The 19,748-nt window shown below is 39.9% G+C and overlaps 1 protein-coding gene across 3 annotated transcripts in view; it reads left to right on the forward strand.

Moving 5' to 3' along the window:
* Positions 1-19,748, forward strand: part of LOC101169395 (RALY RNA binding protein like) — a 105,228-nt gene that overhangs the window by 73,902 nt on the left and 11,578 nt on the right. For all 3 annotated transcript variants that reach the window (XM_023950099.1, XM_023950100.1, XM_023950101.1), the window contains 3 exons: positions 9,033-9,108; positions 9,951-9,998; positions 15,387-15,568. In XM_023950099.1, coding sequence (XP_023805867.1) covers positions 9,033-9,108; positions 9,951-9,998; positions 15,387-15,568 — 306 coding nt within the window. The remainder of the gene's footprint in view (positions 1-9,032; positions 9,109-9,950; positions 9,999-15,386; positions 15,569-19,748) is intronic.

Raw genomic sequence — 19,748 nt, forward strand, 5'->3', positions numbered from 1 at the left:
CCTCTCCATTCTGCTTCCACGTGATTAGACGACTCCCCACTCTGCTCCTGCTGAGAGGTGTCGGTAAACAAATCGATTTTCTGTTTAAAATGTTCTTTTCCCCTCTGAGAAAACATCATTGCGGTTTGACCTTGACTGCCGGCTCCTCGGGCACAGAAACATTGTGCTAATGTCCAGGAAATGAAAGCAGGAAGTGTAAACACCGAGAGGCTGGAGGACCTCATTCCAGTTATCCCATTTTATTGCATTCCCTTTGAGATTTTCTCTCCAGCTTACACCTGCACGACGGCCTTTTATCAGTTCATACTTTAGATGAAAGGAGCATCTGTTGAGGTCCTCACGAGGAGGCGCTTCGCCTGCAGCTCCTGATTTTTTGGCACCGGGCAGCAATATCTTCATCTGATATCTGGTGCTTTCCTCGCTCGCAGACCAGTCCAGCTCGTCGCTTCAGCACGGAGCTCAGATCAAAGACGTCTGAGCTTAATCCGGCAAAGAGATGAAATTCCCCCTGTGTTCGTCCACCACCTCCTTCATACTTTACCCTCTCGTGTGATTTTTCCTCAACGGCAATTCACAGCTCCCGTGTTCATTAATCAGGTGGTTGGAACGTAGACGACAGTCTTCTTTCCTATATTAGCTGCCTTTGCAGTGCTCCCTCTCTTACCCTGTTTTTTTAAGTTTACCTCATCAGACAGTTGGCTTTTGTTCAAAGAGAAGGAGGAGGTTAAAATGAAGGAATACACAAAACAGAAAGTGACAAACGTCATGTGAATCCACCTGTTCTCGTCTGTGGGGATTCTTTTTTTTCCCTGGCTTTCTGCAAAAGAAAAGAGCGCATTAGTCATTCAGGGAAGGGTCTCGCTGATGTGTCTCAAAAAGGGTTTATTGTAGTCAGTCACCTGTGCGGCATTTCTGCAATTTGATGTGCAGCTCGAGTGACAGCACAGCTTTTGGTGAGGAGAGAGGAATTAAATATTCCACATTTGATGCTTAGGAAAGCAGAATAAAAAAAGTGTCATCATTTTTTCTGCGTTTAGGAAAACTTTGTGATTGTAGGACCAAAGAAGAAAAAAAAGTGACGTTCTCCCTGAGAAACAGCTGCTAACCCTTTTTTGCTTGTACTTGTAATGTTTTGTTTGAGCTCAATCCAAAATGAATAATGCAGCTGAAGTCAGAACATGGAAGCAAAAATCACTAAACTCATGCCACAGTTATTTTTAACTCAAGATTTGTTTTAGCATTTTAGTTATAGGATGGCTTTGTTTCAGATCTCAAGAAGTAAATAAAAATACAGAAAAGCTGATGAATTTATTGCAGTTTAAATGCATGGTTCCAACAAAAAGCAGTGGAAAAACTATAGGTGTATCATAAAAACTTACTTTCTGTCTTCCAAGAACGGCTTCAATAGCAAAATAACCTCAGTTTGAGAAAACTGAAGTAGTTTTAACTTATTTATTTATTTTTTCTTACCACATCATTTGCTTAATTACAGAAAATCTGCCAACGAGGTAAAAAGTTTGACTTATTTTTAAGAGGCCTGTTTTTTTCTTTGCAGTGCACCTTTTGTTTTTGAGGGTTGGATGATGAGCATCAAGTTAGGCCCATCTATTCTTAACCCGCTATCTCCCTTTTGGGATCGTGGGGTTGCTGGAGCCTGTCCTGGCTACTCACGGGCGAAAGGGGAGTAAACCCTGGACGGTCTGTAGCAGGGCACACAACAACCACTCCCACACACACATTCACACCTAGAGACCCTTTAGAGGGACCAATTAACCTATGAAGCATGTTTTTGGGGAGTGGGAGGAAGCCGGAGTCCCTGGAGAGAACAAACTCACGCATGAGGAAACGTGCAAAAGTCCACATAGAACCAGGGTCAGAGGCAGGAGTGCCGACCGTTGTTCAGCCTTAAGTCGAGGCTTACGCACAATGACTTACCAGTACTCACCAATTTTCATAATGACAGCTTTTGTGCTGCATCACAGCAGCGTCCGGTCAGAAACCGCCAAAACCAGCTGGATGTGGGCTGCTGAGCGTTTTGTGTCACCCTAACTTAGCCTGAGCTGCTTGTTTGAAATTTCTGTCCCTCAGTGGACGTAATTCTGATCATGGTCAATTTCATCCTAATCATAATTTAATCAGGCTGTCTCTCTCATCTGTTTTCCCGGTGAAACCTTTAGAGCAGAAAGGTTTACAAGAACACACATGGCAGAAAGGTACCAACCTATAAATAAACAAGACTTGAGTCAGTCAAATGGGTCAAAGGAGCCTTGCAACAAATCTCTGCTTGAGATTCAAGCATCTTCATGAATAATAAAGCTTCATTGGTGGTTTGTCTCATACACAGATCCATCTGTATGTTCCCATTTTCAAAAATAGCCTGTGTTCATTTTTCTGTTCTGAATGCTGAGTGCTGTTGTCGGCGTGTCTTTCAGGATGCTGCCTGTGTGCATTGAAACCCTCTTTGTCTGTCTCTGCTGCTCGGTGGCCTTGTGTTAACTCCTCATACCCGTTGCCTGCTAGCTCTTCTCTAAAGCCTCCGGCTATTTGCTGTGTTTTTTCCTCTTTCTGTCAAACAGAGGAAGACATGAAACAGCAGAGGCAATGATTGTGCATTTAGCCTGTGGTGGTCACACCGGACAAGCACAAGAGAAGGAGGGAGGGGCTTCTTCTACTTTTTACTACGGCCACCAACAGTTGAAAGAGTCTTGGTGCAAAATGTCAAAGCAGTGTATATTTGGTAGTTTTACTCCAGACTGTATGTTTTCACATCTCTTTTCCGATACATGAATTCTTCATTTTCTAATCCGTTTGGTCCCTTTTGGGGTCACGGGGCTGCCGGAGCCTATCCAGGCCACTTGCGGGTAAAAGCAGGGGAGGCGTCCATCACAGGGCAGCAATCACTCACCATGCACACTCACATTCACAGCTAGGGGCAACTAAGAGTAACCACTGAACCTATGAAGCATGTTTTTGGATGGTGGGAGGAAGTTGGAGTCCCTGGGGAAAACCCAGGCATACACGGGGAGAACATGCAAAGTCCACACAGAAAGGTCCCCCATTGATGTTCCCCAGCTGTGGGGACCTGAAACCAGGGGCTTTCTTGCTATGAGGCAAGAGTGCTAACCACTGCGCCACCGTGCAGCCCAAATGAAGAAATTTGTGTCATATAATTCCAGCTGGGCACAAACCGCAATTATTACATACTCGCCCATGTTGATGTTTGCTGGCACTTCCGAGTTTCAAAAGGGACACAACCCAAACATCACTCCCAAATCTGAGTTCCTGATTGGTCAAAGTTCAGCTGTTTCGCAATTTAAAAGTCAACTGAAGTTAAACTAGTTGAAATTGCAGTGTGCGATCAGTGAATGGCCAACTAGTACATAGAGCCTGAAAACGGACTTAAAAATGTGCGTAGCAACGCGTGAGAATTCTGAATGCCGAAGCCCGCTATGTAACCGTGCCATTACATAGACTTTTCATTAAAAATGGTCACTTGAACGCGAGTTGCAGCGGCCGTTGTGATTGTAGCTTCACACTACTAGCAACTCCTGCTGTCACGTTTAATGCATTAACAACGCGTTAACGCAAATGTCTTAACGCAGTTAATTGCGTGTTAAAAAATAAACGTTTGCCCTCCTCGCACTGAGATAAAAAAACAACTAAAGCTAAATACGGCTCTTCACTTATAAGCGACTTCCAAACTGTTTCTTTTTGCCCCATCCTCATCAGTCCTCGCATCTTCGGCGAGCTTTCTGCGACTTAAAGAAGCTGTTTGGTTGGAGAACACACGGATCAACTTTGCTTTTTGCACCACGGTCTCATCCTTCTTAATTAGGACTACAGTACTGACGATTTAAGTCACTCCTGATTTTTTTTAACTTTGTTTTAATTACTTGTCAAAACTTCAGGGACCTTCTTATTTATTTTGATCTTTATTTGACCTTAGAAGACATGCTAGTGTGCCAAGGAACTCCCTGCACTTTTTGATTTCGTTTAAAATTATTACAAAGATAAATAATTTAATTTATGTTGAAGTTTTATTCTATTTACAAGGAAAACTTGTAGCAAATTCGTTTTTTTAACCTAAAAAATAAACTAAATTGCTGAGCCTGTTATTCTCTGCACTTGTAGGAGCTTTTTATTTTTTAAATAGAGTTAATTGTTGATGTTTGTGTTATTCTAAATTTGATGGCAGTACATTCACTTCTACTCCAAATACCACTTATCTTCCTTCCTAACTATGAATAATTGATATCTGCCCAAAAGACAAACAAATAAACATGTCCTTCCTCCTTTTTTCCGGACTCACTCGTTTTATTCAGATTTATTCAGAGCCTCCATTACTGTGTTGTCGCTCCCTTCTTGTTCATAAAGGAAAACGCGAGGCTTTCATTAGCAGCTCAGGTGCCACATTGAAAGAGCCTATAGGTGATGCAGAGTGCTTAAATCCATCATAATGAGCGTTCTTATGGCAAAGAGACAAAGGAAGAATACGTGACAGGAAGGAGGGGTGGCAATCAGGCTTAGTGAGCAAGAAAAAGGCAAAGTGATAAAGAGAGGCAGGAGCAGACATTGAGGGATGGGGTAAAGACGAGGGCCGAAAACGAGGCACGAGGAAGAGCAGTCTGAAGGTGACAGAGATGTACGGCTGCAAATGAGAGCAATAAAACACACGGGCAGCTTCCTTCAGGGAGTCACGGGTCCTTGTTTTCTTGACAGAGAAGCACAGGTCTGTCTGCAGTGATTACTTATCCGTCGCAACCTCTGCAGTTCACCCCCTTGATTTGTCTCCCTGATTTCTCAGTCAGCAGCGACGCAGCCTTAAATATTTATTCATGCTAATGCTGCGGCGCTATCTGCAGACAGACACAGAGTCTCCTCTGGTGAGAGGAAACTCAAAGGTATCTGAAAATATTGCCCGAGCGGGGAAAACACACATTTCTTTGTTCACGCATCTGCAAGCTGGTGCATGTTTTTGTTTTCTGCGCGGACAGAACATCAACCTTAAAAACCCTTGGAGACTGGTTGGCGCCGCAGAACCACGGTTCTTAGCAAGCTGCAGATTGAGCTGCCAGACAGTCAACGATACAAACTAATGAACACGAGAGAAGTGACCAAAATACAACCAAACCAAACCCTACAGTTAATATTAAAAAAAAGTTGTAGTCCAATTACCCAGCATGCTGTAATCTGCTGTAAATCCTTTGTGATCACCTGTCAGTGTGATTTCATCTGTTAGACTCCTTTCTGTCTCGAAAATCAGTTGATCGCAGATTTCCTCTTTTTCTCAGCATAGTTTCCCAGGGAGAATCATCTCTAAATTCCTCTAATGGGCTCAATTTTTGAGTCAAATTTCTCCTGACGGCTAATATCAGAGAAGCTGGAGCTCTCCCATCCTCCAAGCAGAGGCAACGAGGCAAAACTCCACCAGCTTCAAGACAAAAAACCAGAGGAGAGCGTCCAACCATTCCTCTGATTTCATTGAGTTTGGGATTTAAGTTGCCAAATCTTTTGTAGTATATTTTGCATACTTTTTTTTTTATATATATAGTTTGGCCAGGGGTGCGACAAACTCAGTTACATGCGATCAAAAAAAAACAGCAACCACTAGAGGGCACTGCTGGTGTGTATATCAATATTTGCTACTGACAGCCATGCAGAAGAAAAAGAGCTGCTCTGTCCCATTCTGGCTTCACCTACAAAACTCTTGTCCACTGAACGTGTAATGAAAGCTAAATCAGTAGATCTTTGACCAATCTAGGACTTGGATTTTGTAGTAACGCATTGGTATCATACTTTTTGATTTATGGAATTACCAAAAATTGATTATGAAAGACAAATGGATTTTTGCAGTTTGTGTCCGACCGAAATGATTTGACACCAAGTCTTTCAGGTATCGGAATAGAGCTGTGAAAGAAAACTGTAGGTACAAACACAAAAGCGCGTTCAAGAACCAGAGTTGAGCGCATCACGTCGTGCTCTGCGGAATTGGTCCAAAGCAACGCAGTGGATAAAGATCTCAATGGATTGAGTTATTTGAAGTGATATAAAGAGTCTAGTGGACTTGTTAGCATGTTCTATATGCTACGGTTATCTGAATAATTGTTGATATGTGTTGCCAATGTACTCAATTTCTCTTGTGTTTCCTGAGGCTAAAGGCTGTGTCACACTGCCACTACTGTAGGTCCATTCTGCGCAGTGTCCACGCATGACGCTTCAGTTTTACGTGACACGTGTGATATATGTAATTCATCAGTGTCCTTGCATTCCTCGATGTGTGCAGATGTGAGTCGAGGGTTTTGGCCGACGGGTCTTTATTTGAATTCAGTTTTGAGCTGTTAAAAATGTGTGGTTGGTTGACAACTACTCAGATTACACCTATTCTACGTCGTTAAACTACGCATACGTCTAACAGACTTTTCACGCATGATGTATAACAGTTCTATCGCATATACGGCGCACACATCACCTCAATATTAGGTAATCTGCACATGAATCGATAATGAATTGCATATAAACAGCGCATTGATCACGCACGGTTCAGGTATTACATTGCTTTATGTGTTCTTTGCGTGGTTCATTTATACTATTTGTTCAATGTGGTTCAATCATTCGTGAAACATCAGTAAAAATATCACATAAAGACCACAACTTTTCCCACTTTTTTACATATATTTATGTATGACTGATTTTTTTCTGCGCATTATGCGCAAAATGTACGTAGTGGCTGTTTGACACGACCTTGTATAAGCATCAGTGTATCATGAAACGCACATATATTCATCTATTCCTATATTATGATTTGCCTTTAAGGTGAAACGTCTGTTCTTTTGTTGAATACATTTCTTACAAAAGTTCAACTTGTATGTTTTTTTTTTCTTCTTTTACTATATATATATATTTATATATATATTTTTTGGGCTATACTTATAGCCCAAAAAATACGGTAAATTATTAAATGTTTTGGCAGAAAATATTTCTACTACTACAGCAGACATTGCAGTTAATGGGCAAAAACTAATGTATTTCTTAGTTGTCATTATAATTGGTTCTTAACATGTTCTGTGAGGTCTGCACGCTCGTTTGGTCACACAGTTGTAGGAGTACGATCAGACCGGAGTTTAATCCTGTTTCTCACTGGAAGATGAAGGAGGCAAGACTTTGCCAACAGCTTTTTTGTTTCCGGCCCGGTGCGATTCCACTCCTGGGGATTTGGGTGCTTCCTCTTATTTGGCGTTGGCAGGAAGGACAGACTCATAAATAATTGAAGCAAATGTGTGCCGCTCGAAGGGAAAAAGTGATGGTTGGAGCAGCGTTTGCAAGCAAAAACAACAATATGTGTGAAGGAGCCTTTAAAGTGATCCGTGTAGCTACAGGCGCTTCGCACAGTCCTCTTCTTTAAAGTGACTTCACAAAAAGCTTTCTCAAGTGTGCCCTGATGATTGCCAATAGCTGTTGGTATTAAACTCAAATTTTATGAAACGGCCACTAGTGGCTCACTGCCTACGAGCAAAAGGTTGTGAGATAGTCTGGACAATAAAACACGGGGATTCGGCCACATTGGAAACTAAATCTTCTAGTTTTCGCTTGAAATGATCCGTTTCTGTTGCCGTCACTCAATGATAATGATTCATGTTGTCCTCAGACTAAATCATGTTTTGTAATTATGTGTTCTTCTTAAAGTCGCTTTTTTACTTAAATTTGCATTTTGTTTTTCCAAATTTCCATTTGTAGTTTGCACCTGCATGATGCCAACATGTCTGCCATGCTGTGGACATTTATTTAATCAGCATTTAGGTTTGTTTGAATGAGAGTGGGAGATTTCAGATGTCCTCTCATGCGTGTTTTCGTCTCAAGGCACGGATGTCTCCGACATTTGACAGATGCGCTTGAGGCCGGAACGGAACGCTTCGTGTCTGCATCCAGGAAGCTGCTCAGCTCTGTTTGTCACCTTTTTCACGCCTTTTTGCTTTGATTCCGACCGGTTGGCTGAAGGGCAGTCAGCCTGCCAACAGAAAGCATAAACTCTGCAGCATGAAAAGGAAAGAACATGTAAAATGCTGCATGACTGAGTGGTTCTGCTGCAAATCTGGTAGAAAAGTTGAGTTTATCTAAAGGAAAAGTTGAAGGTTTGAGCGCTAGACTTAGTTGTAGGTAAAAATGTCTGTTGGATCCTTTTTTGCACATTTTTTTTCTTTCAGTTGTTGAAAACGTAATTCTTTATAGTGGTGTGCAGCCAGGTTTCCAGTTTTACACTCTGCCTTTTGAAATTTCAGCCTCAATCACGACCTGAATGGGTGCTTCAGGTTGTTGGGGTTTTCCGGGACCGTGGACTAGAGGGCTGTTTGTTCAAGGAGTGGTTGCATCCTAATAGGAGTGCAGGTGTGATTGCAGGTCGGTTGAGGCACATACCTCAAGAGACATTCAAAAAATGGAACGTACCGTTGTTGTGTGTCGTGACGCATTTATAAGGTTAATGGAAGTTACACTTCAATGAGAGACATCTTGAAAGTGTGATTGAAAGATTTAAGAGTGAAGCATGAATAGTCCGTAGTCTTTGGCGGTTGGGCTCTGGGCCGCAGACATGCATGTGATGACCTCGGACCAGGTGAAGACCAGAGCCCAGACGTCGATGGTGGTCAAGGCCAGATCAATCTGAATCAAAGAGCCAGCAGGAGAACGGGGAAAGGCCATTCTGGTTGCTTCTTTAGTTTACTCCTGATGGGTTTTGAGAACAAGAACAACATTTTACCGTACTTAAATTCTTAGTCAGTGTTATTTGGGGGGTCTTTAAACAGATTTTAGGTCAATTTTCAGTTTTCAATTTTCAGACTCTCGATAAAAAAAAAAGAAAATAATTTAAGAATCTGGGATGAAAAAAGAGTCTAATCCAACAAATTTCATGGACAATCTTTAAGTAAAAGCCTCAAATCAGGGGAAAAAAGACAGTTACCAGTAGTGCAATGTGACTAACTCTTTAAAATCCATCCATTAATTGAGATTTTGTCCTTTTTTTTTTCTTCTTCTTACAGACATAAACATGGCAGGTGAGCCAAAGCCATACAGGCCTAAGGCGGGCTCCAAACGGCCGCTCTCAGCAGTTTACAGGTAAGATCTGCTCCCCTTTCAACATGCAACGTTTGGGCTCCTGTTATGAATATTATCCACCTCCTGCTGATGTAACTCTCAGTAATCTTCGGATCTCAGGATCTTTTTTTCTCTTTGCCTCAGTGTTATGTTACTTTTTTTTTTTTTTTCGCTGAACCTCAGCCTTGGTTGAACTCGAACAAACCTCTCCTTGTGTTGGGTTGTCACATAGAAGAAGGAGGTGAGACAGTAGAGTAAAAAACAGACTCAATAATCATTCCTGAAAGAAAGTTATCCTGCTTTGTTTGTTTTCCTGTTTGTTTTGGTCCCAAACTTTGTTGCCGTCCTTGCGTTTCGCCGTCCAACATGGACGCTTTTTTCCGCCGTTTCTATTTGATCCGTTTATTTTCTGCCTCTTTGTTCTCTTCAGGGTTAACTGGTTGGGTTTTGCATAAAGCCTCATTTGTATTTTCCAGCCGCAGCTGTAAAGCATCCAGGATGTGGCATGGTAATTATGGATCAGGAACAGAGGAGGCGAAAACCAACGGCTCACTTATTTTAGATTGAAATAGTAATGCATTAATCCTTGTTAAGATGCCTGACAAGTGAGAAAAGCAGCTCCTTTGTTGTGCCTCCTGGCTTGATTTTATTTAGCTCTCTGCATTCTGCATCCGTCACCATCCTCAGCTTCTAACATTGATTTTCCTCCCCAGGGTGGAAGAAAATATCTTGTTTTTCTCTCGTTTCTACCTGCGTTTACCCCTAATAATGTTGTATTTTTAAAGATAAGCGAGAGCATCACTGTTTAGAGTTTGACGTGTTCATCAGATTTGAACTAAACGTTGCTCCTCTGTCTTTCACAGCGGTTATGAGTTTGATTACGATTACTACAGGGATGATTTTTACAGCAGGTGCGTATCTTTTATCTCATTTTGTTCTTATTTTCCTAAAATATTCCAAGTAAACTGAGTCCCGTTTACTTGTGAAACTTTGCACATAAAAAGGTGGGTGTTTGTTGTGTTCCACACAATAGAATCTGCTGTTTGGTTCAGTGTTTGATCAGAAAAAAGGGTTGTTCACTGAGGCAAAAGGAAGCAGGTAAATAAAGGATGTAAAAGCCAGGATTTGTATTCAGAAATATTTTTATTGAAAGCTAGAAAAACTATAGCTGTCTTAACCCTAGAACACTATAAAAAGTTACCCCATCACTTTTGCTGGGTAGTTTTTACCAGATATAACACACCCGACAAAAAGTACTTGTCATAAAAAATAATAAAATGATATTAGAAACTTGGTCTTTGGTCCACCCATTCCTGGGACATGAGAGACTCTCCTGGTGAAGGCGCAGACTCCTCGACACGCGTCATGTTGAAATTCATGTAAATAGTTTTGCTTCTGGTAATTGTCAGCCGGCGATCGGGTTCTAGTTATCATAAGAAGGAACATTTCAGAATGAAATCCTTCTCCACGCTGAAGCACTAAAATCTTTAAGTGAATTTTTTAATTATATGAAAAAAAGTGTTTTTTTCTGTTCAAGGTGAAGCTAAATTAAGTGGAATCCTGTATGTAAATTGTATAACGTAAATTAGCAGCAGACAGTGTAGAAAACGGCATTTTCAGTTGTTTCATTGCATGTTTATACTTGGATCTCTCTAAAAAAAAAGACTTGGGTTGTGTCAGAATTCTTTTACTTCTTAGTCCACTATAGGGCTTTTTATAAGATGTCCAAATCTATAATTCCACAATCCACTCCCATAGAAATGACCCAGAAGTCTTTGTGAAAAACCAGTTTGTACCGATGCTCACTAGATTGGCAAATATAGACCAATGTAACACTCATTGGTTTTAATTACAACCAATGAGTGTTACATTGTAATGTGCAATAATGATTACTGAAATGTTTAAATGTTTAAATTACAATCAATAAGCTATTGATTTTATTTACTTGATCTGCAATGTGTAGCAATAATTTCTGGTTTAATCTTATCATGTGTTCTAATGATAATCAATTATTATTACATATCGGTATCGTTACTGTTTACTGAAATCATGAATGAATGTTTTCTGAAGATCATCAATCATTTCTAGGCACTGGATTTTGTTACTTGAAGAGAATCTATCTGATCAGAACCGGATTTAAAACTCTGTAAAACTATCAAATGAATGAACTCAGTAGGGGTGGGATAATATAAGCTTGCTTCTTCCCACTCCTTTTCAAGCAATAAATCAAACTCTACTTATACTTCAGTTAATGATCACTGTATTTAATTAAGCAAATGTGATTTAAGTGACATTTTTGTTTTGTTTTCTGTCTTTTTAATCTATGCATTTCATCATTTCTGTAATGAGTTTGATAAATATGTGTAATTTTTTTTATTGCTTTGACTACAATGCTTGAAAAAAATCAATAAATCAAATCAAATCAAATAAATGCATTGCATTTGAACAATTTTTCATGTAGAAAAATGTATTTAAATTGATTTTTTATAAACCATCTAAGTTTTTATCATTAGTGGGTTCATAAAAAGTTTTGCAAACTTTGGGAAATCTGTGACATCATATTTGCCTTTAAAAGATAAGCATGATGTCCAAAATGCTTTTCAAACTGCTTTTTTGAAAGGGTATTTAGACACAGACTAAATTTTCTGCACTATTATGGCGCACCGCCAATGAGCGGTCTTTTTCAATTTGTGGCCGAAGCTGAATTATAATTTTAAACGCTTGGCAAAATACCAAATAGTTTTCAAATATGGATGTTGAGTTTTACATAGTGTCTTACATATTGCATTCAAATTTGTAAGAACACATTTTAGACATGTTCGTGCTGGTTGGCGGCGCCTTCCATCCGTGAAACCAGGGTTCGACTCCGGGCTGCTCCCTGTTCCCTTCTCCACTTCTGTGCCGGTCCCAAGCCCGGTTGCTTTGAGAGGGTTGCGTCAGGAAGGGCATCCGGCGTAAAACATAGCCAAGTTTACCGTGCGACTCATTCGCTGTGGCGACCCCTGATGGGAAAAGCCGAAAGGGAAAACAAACAAACATTTTAGACATGTTTTTCAAATGTTTACATCATATTAAAACATCAATTTGAACAGTAAATAGGCTAATAAAATAAAAACAACAGAAAACATTGATCCAAGTAAAGAACACATCCCAGGACAAATAAATGTCAATAACAGTACGGGATTTTCAAAATAAAAGGAAGGAAACCGTTACGTCAGAAAACTCGTATAACTGTTTTAAACAGACAAATCATTAACAACTGTGCTTATCCTCTTCAAATCGACATCAGTAAACAACCAGAATCAACCCATAAAAAAGACACTCCGGATCATTTTGGAAAAAAATTGCGGCTTTTAGGTGCAGAAAACATGCTACTGATGCTTCGGAGGAGCAATGAAAATTAAACTTCTCGGGCTGAAAATTGCTGGATTTTGCAGGCAAGCCCAGATCCAAATGTGTCCTTAAATCCTGTCATATGTAAATATATGAAAAAACACATGTAAAAGTTTATTTTAGGCCAAATTATAGACTTTTAAGTTTGTAAACAAAGAGAAAACATATGGAGAACCCTGTCACCAATCTGTAACTTTTTTTAAAAAATGGTGAATGTAGCAATCCTTACAGCTGGAGATTCCCACTCCGATCATCTTTTGATCAATTTTCAAAGTTGCCTTTTATTTTTTTGCCGCAATCCTAAAACCTGTTCTTTTTTACAGAGCGGCAAGAGTTCATCAGAAATTCACCTCTGAGTTGTGAGCAAGCCCGTCCCCCTTTCCCCTCACTGTTGCCGAGAGCTTGTAGCAGGGAGCTTATGGCTTTCCCAGCGTGTTTTCTATCTCACAAATTCAATCAGCATTTTATCCCTGATTGACAACAATATGAATAAAGAAACAATGAAAAAACACAATGTTACGCCTCATTTTCTTAGCATCATTAGAAAAAGGCCACAAGAACATGTTAAGAAACACCCACTGTCATCTGAGTGGGTCTTTAAAGACACATTTAAATGGAAATGCTAGCTTCTGTTAATTGGCATTCAAAGGAGAGAGTGACGGGAATCCCATTAAAACCCCTTTATAGAGACGCTTTTACCAGACATTTTTCCATCTTACATCATTTTTCTCTGAAATGACATTTTATTCCAAAATAAACAAACAGATGATCCCTGTGGTTTGTTGATGATAAGCAAACTGATAAATTGATGTAGGAGGCAAAGCTTTTTCCCAAAAATTCTCCTAAATTTAAATTATGGCAAAAAAAAATCCATTTGCGTTTACAATTTTCCATCTGAGCTTGTTAGCAAGACATGCATAAGCCTTTAATTAGAGCCACTAAAGGACAATTTAATCCTCTCCACACACTTCTGCTCGTTTGACTGGATCTGTGAAAGGCTAAATGAAAGCCTCACTTCTCTGCACACGCCACTTTAGAGCATACAAATCTAAATATTCAAGGCCAGCATTTTCAACAACAACAGAATAATTACACGCCTCTCCCCGCCGCCTGGCATCCGTCTGAGGTGGGGGTTTGGCAAATGGTCAATCAAATCGTTCTGAGCGACTCGTCCTGATTAAAAGTCTCTCTTGTCAGGAACAGTCCAGCAGCCTCATCGGAGAGGCTTAATGAAGTAGTCATCCTGTCAAAATGGCCGCACTCATCAAGCATGCAATTTCCACATGTCCACGGAGGAACGCTTGTTTTTCTTTCTCATTCATTTGCCAGCAATCAGAGCGCTTTACTGTGGAGACATTTTCTATTTAGTAAATGTCAAACCTATGGAGGGCTGTGACAGTCTTCATTTAACATTCAGCACTCTCCTCTTGGTTCATTTTTAGGGAATATTAGATTTCTCCTCAGTTTGAAATTACCCGATTTGAGCAAAAATTCCAGATTTTGTCTTAATCTGATTTTTATAGGAAAAAATTTGATATTTCTTCGAATCTGTTTAGAAACGATTTCTTAAATAATGAGTTAAAGCCTTTAGGACGGAGTGCACGAATCCTCTTTATGCTTTGCAACAAGAGTTTTTGAAAGTAGTAAAATGTGCTGTCTATGCAACAAGTAATTAAGAAATCTTGTCCAACTTTTTGCATTCAAAAAGGCAACTGTTAGATAAAATTACTTCACATGCAATGCTATTCTGCCCAGTAACAAGTATGTTTTGAGTTTTTATGAGTTTAATTGTGGTTCACTCTGATTATAGTGACAGAAAATCGAGTGTAAAAAGTAAAAATGACAGATTTTTGAACAAAATATGAACAATATTATAATCTAGCTGACTCATCTTAAAAAAATCCACATAAAATCTAAAGCTAGCACTTATTGTTGGAACATAAATCTACATTTATGTTTCCAAAATGATGTCTTTGGATGTCTCAGTCCTAAATACAGTTTTTCTATTGTCAAGAGGATTTTGATTTATTCTAATGATAATTTCCAATTTTCTAGATGATTGTTTTTAATGAGACCAACATTCTTGATAGTGCTGATTTTGAAAAAAAGCATAGAATAGGTGTAGTGCTAAGAAAAGTTACATCAACTTGGTAAAATTTCTTGAATGTGTAAAATAAAGCTTTACAAAGGGCAAAGAGTTTGCAGAATTTAGCTGTTCAACATCAGTAAATAAATTGTTGGAATCAGATGATGTGTAGGAATTTCGTATTCCGATAAAGAAAAGAAGTCACATCTAAAATATTCCTACAATAATACATCTTTTGGTCCTGGAATCTTGCAGCTCATTTTCACATTAAAAGAAAAAACTGTCGGAGTGAGACCCCTCACTATCATCACTATATCCATTTAGGTTATTGTAAAAAACACAAATTTTAACATGGAATAAAAACATCTTTGAGAATAATTAAAGATAACTTTTACACGCAACTGAGTCATTACAGAGATTTATTTTCTTAAAACAAGTTTAATAACCTCACACATGCAGTCGTTTGTCTAAATATTAAGATCGTTAAGATTTACAACCAAAAAAACCTCGATTTGAAAAATTTGCAGTTTATATCAAAGGTTCACTGCAAAAATTGAGTCTTAAAAAGACCCTCTATTTAAGAAAATCGACTTATTTTATTTATTGCAAGAAGAATAATGTTACTATAAAGTTTTTCCAACATGAAAATAATACTAGAAAACATCACTAGAACTTTTTTCTTAAAAGAGGAATTCTTGGTAAAACAATTTTTCCTACCGATTGGCGTTTTTTTCTGCTTCTTTCAATTCTTTTAATTTTATTTTATGAATTTTTGACTCATTTTTACAGGTTTAATATTTGAAGTTTTTCTCCTCTTAAGGCTTTTTGACTACCACGGCAGAGTGGCTCCCCCACCCAGAGCTGTGATCCCCCTGAAACGCTCCAGGGTGCTCGCTCCTTCCTCTCGCCGTGGGAAGACCTCCTTTCCAGTGAAAACCTCCTCCTCCTCCTCTTCTTCATCCTCCAGACCTCCTACATCGTCTTCCTCGTCGGGCGTCAAGCGTAAGCGTTTCTGCTGGCCTTTGTGTCCGCCAGAGTTTGCTGATTACTGTCCTTCAGAGATCGCAGCCCAATTATGCTAATGCAGTTTTGTCCCTTCTAAAGACTAATGCATCGGCCCAAACTGTCCCCGGCAGGAGGAAAAAAACAGCAGCATAACTCATCTGTGCATTAGAAAAAGCCATTTCATTCCCAAGAAACCACACAGCAGAAATTGCAAACACAATTATAAACTCCAGCTCGCTTACCGGCAGCCAAAAAGCAAACAAATCCGCTCTGGTTACCCAGCATCCATCTGGATGTCATTCAGGCCTCTCATTAACTGCAGATGCATTCAAATATTTAAAATGTAATTAATGTGAGATGGGAGGGGGGGGGGGGGGGCGTTCCTGCAGAGCGGCGGCTGGTCAGTGGGCTTTTTCTCCGGCGTCGGTCCGGATCTGTTTTGGGTGAAAGGCTCTGCAGCGTTTGTTTCTCTGTCAGGGTCCAGGCCGGCGTTATCAGCAGGAGCAGCTTGCTGGGCTCTGTCAGCTGCTGGTATCACCTTAAAAGGGAAAAAAAAAGAAGAGAGGGGAAGTGCTTTTGATAGGAGTCGGTGAATTCTGTGTCACAGCAGAGCCGCTCTATGCCAGGGAGACTAATTTGCTTTTTGCCAAGACCATGAAAAATGCCGGTTTGTATTGACTTTGGCTGAGACGGATTGAACAACAAAATGAGGTTAGGTTGTCCAAACAGCAGGGTGGGTTGGAGGGGCAGCGGGAACCACTCAGGTTGCACAGGACTAGGCCAGCCCAGTAGCACAGACCAAAAAGGCTGCATTTGCATGACACACTGCCAGACGTTTTCAATTTTTCACCTTTGATTTTCCCCTTTTCTAGCTTATTTTCACAAATCTGGGGTCAGTTTTCTCTGTTTATTCACTGTGCAGAAACAAAATCAGTGATGAAAATGAAAAAACTTTACATGGGTTGGGATTATGCAAAGGGACATTAAGGTAATTTATGAGAAATTAAAAAGTCCTTCATTTAAAAAAAAAACTTGTCTTATTAAGAAAGTCTTTTAAAAGCAAACTAATGTTAATTCAAGAAAACGTGTCTTACTGACAAGAATAAAATAAAAAAATTTCATGTCTATTGTTCTTACCCCACTGGCAGCATTTTTACCTCTTTAGGGAAAATGTTTCCAATTTTAACTACATTTTTAGCAGGATTAGGCGTATTTGGGTGAAATCCATGAACACATTTGTCAGATCTTATCTTTTGATTGGGTTTTTCTTTGAGCTTCTCCTAACGTGCTAAAGTCAAGTGTCGTTGGTTGTCACCCCTGACTTTCTTCCTCTAGATTTGGCCCGTTTTCTGAGACGGGAATCTTTGAGCAGAATCTTTCAGGCTTGGAACCATCTGGAGATTTAACCCCCCATCCCAAGTAGGGAAACACTGAGCCAGGATTCACACTTTTGGCAATGCTATACTGAGAAATCAATCCTTTATAATTCTAGTAGGTCAAAGCTTTCTTAGCCTGTTCCCTAAACCAGTGGTATCCAACCCGCGGGTCGCAGACCGGTACCAGGCTGAAAAAAAACACGACCTGATGTTTTTCTGTTTAATTTAAATCTGAAGGAAGTTTTATTTTGGAAAACCCCTGGATCTTTCACCCACATCCAACTCATTTTTGGCGCACGGGAAGTCGCTACTTTCTGAAAGCAGCTGCTCCTAACCCCCCCAAAGTGAACAAAGAACAAATTTCTTTTGGCAGAAAAGATCCAGAGTGGAAACAGGAAAAGAGCCATTGACTCCAAAATAAAAGAAATCTGCATTAAACAGACAAAAATCAGGAGTTTTTACCCCACATATGGATTTGTTTGTGACAGCTGGTCCAACAGACCATAATAATAATGCAGAATATTCAGCACCCAGCTGTTTAATGTGACTATTATGCTCCCTATAAAGTTCTTCAAACTCTGTATTCACGTTTATTACTGTATTACGATGTTTTGTTGTTTTTATATTTCACACCCTAAAAGTCAGACGAGGTTTAAACTGTTTATTGAACAAATAAAGTTAGCCCTCGTCATTTCACACAGCAGTAAAAAGCAAGACGAAGAGCCTGCACACCAACCGCTGGGAGGCTCTTTTTCCACGCCGGCTTTATTTTAGCAGACTTTTCTCTCCCCACGCTGTCTTGTCTCGGTCAATGTGCACTCCTAAAGGAGCCTTACTAGTCTTTTTAAAGGCCCACTGTGATGAAAATGCTGTTTCTAAAATGTTCTTGTAGCGTTCTTCTGATGATGGAGGACAAATATAAAGAAAATAAAGCTTAAAATTGCCTTTTTAAGTATTTCTTTATACAAATTGTTGTGAATCAGGAGTGTGCTGTTTAAAAAAGATCATAGAAAATACACAGGATGTGGGGAGAGGAAAAGGGGACGGGGTTGCCCACAACTCACAAGCGAATTTCTAATGAACTCCTGCCGCTCTGCAGGAACTGAAGAAGAGACACCGGTTTTTGGATTTTGACTAAAAACTGCATAGTTAAAAAACCATTGGGAACACTGAAAGATGATTGGAGCGTCTGGTAATTTACCAGAAATGACCACAAAATATTGCAAGTCCAATTAAAAGATGAGATTTGTGTTCAGATTGTTTAAAATCCTGGAAAATTTGGTTGTTTTTTTGAAGTACATTATTTAAAAAAAAACGTATTTTCTCCCAAAAAACAATTAATGAAAATATTTGCTAGAGAAAAATGTCGATATCGGTCCAAAAATGTGTTGAAGAATTATTATGAACATTTGTACCCCTTAAAACCCTAAAATCCTCAGTGCAGTGAACCTCTGATCCTCCTTTTGCTTCCAAGATTAAAAGAAAAAGCCCACAGTTCGTCACCAGGCTCTAAAATTAGATCTATTACTCATTCTTTAAATCTTTTCTAATCCTTATTCAACGACAAGAGCACTGCAGCCACTTCTTTCTTTGAACCCGGGGTATCATGAGATAGATAAGCTTGTGTCTATTTTTTTCTCTTTTGATTACGTGGTTGATAGCACAAAAGGAAAAAGGCCTGGAGGTCCAGATAAATTAAAAACTGCCTCCTTGCTCTGTCTTATCGTCATGAGCTGCCCGGAGCGAGCTCCTATAATGCAGGACTCAGAGAAGACGGCAGTTGTGGCGAAGGGGGTTCATGGATGCTGGTTTAGGAGGCGGGTGATGCTTAGAAGGAGATGGAGACGCTCCAACACAAAGATAGGATTTCCCTAAGAGTTGATAGCAGCTTTAGAAAATACGAGAACAGCTTTTGAGGTTTCCGAACACGTTTTTCCATCAGTGGAGCTTTATTTGCTGCGTCTCTCTCCCTTTTTTTTTGCCACGGATGCATTAATCATCCTGTTGTGCTATAAAAGAAGCAGCACATTGGAAAACATGGCACAGTGGGCGCTGGATCCTGTTGTTTTTCAGAATGAATTCTGGTGAAAGATTAGGATGTCCTCCAGGGGAATCCACTTCAAGCTAATATATCAGATTCCTTTCTTTCTTTTTTTTCTCCTCTTACTTTAATCATGCACCGACAACTTCTCTAATGTAGAAGGTCATGTTTTATTCATGGCTTTAGATCACGTGTGTTGTGGCGCAGATGCAAATAAACCTAAACCACAACATCGATGCAGTTTTGAGCGTTCCTCCTGCTCAGTCGCCTTCACGTCAGCACAGACTCAACCTGATAGGTGTCAAAGAGGATTTCATGTTTTCCTCTCAACGTCTGCCGCGCGCATCCTCCCCCCTCCTCTACAGACGGCACTTCTCCTCTCCGCCGAGTGTAAAGAAATTAGATTATCTCATTACTTTATGGTGTAAAGTCTCCAATCTCGGTGGAAGCTGCAGAGGAGCACGCCCACATTTCTGCAGCCCGGATAACTACGTTTAATTTCAGCTGCTGTGAGCTCATGACAGATCAAGGTTAGGACCGTAACTTTGACGGGATGCAGCCACGCTTCATTAGGCCGACGGGTATTGTTGGAGCGGCTGAAGGTAATTATTCATGAGCCAGTAAACAGAAGCTGTGGAAGCTTCTCTGCTGCTGATCAGACAAGTGGGAGGAACTGAAACAATCCTTCCTGCATCTGTCAGCGGAGGTTATTTTTCCAATATGAATATTGACCATTAACATTTTTAATGCCCTTTACGAG

The sequence above is a fragment of the Oryzias latipes genome, chromosome 20, assembly GCF_002234675.1.
Source record: "Oryzias latipes chromosome 20, ASM223467v1".
Taxonomy (NCBI): domain Eukaryota; kingdom Metazoa; phylum Chordata; class Actinopteri; order Beloniformes; family Adrianichthyidae; genus Oryzias; species Oryzias latipes.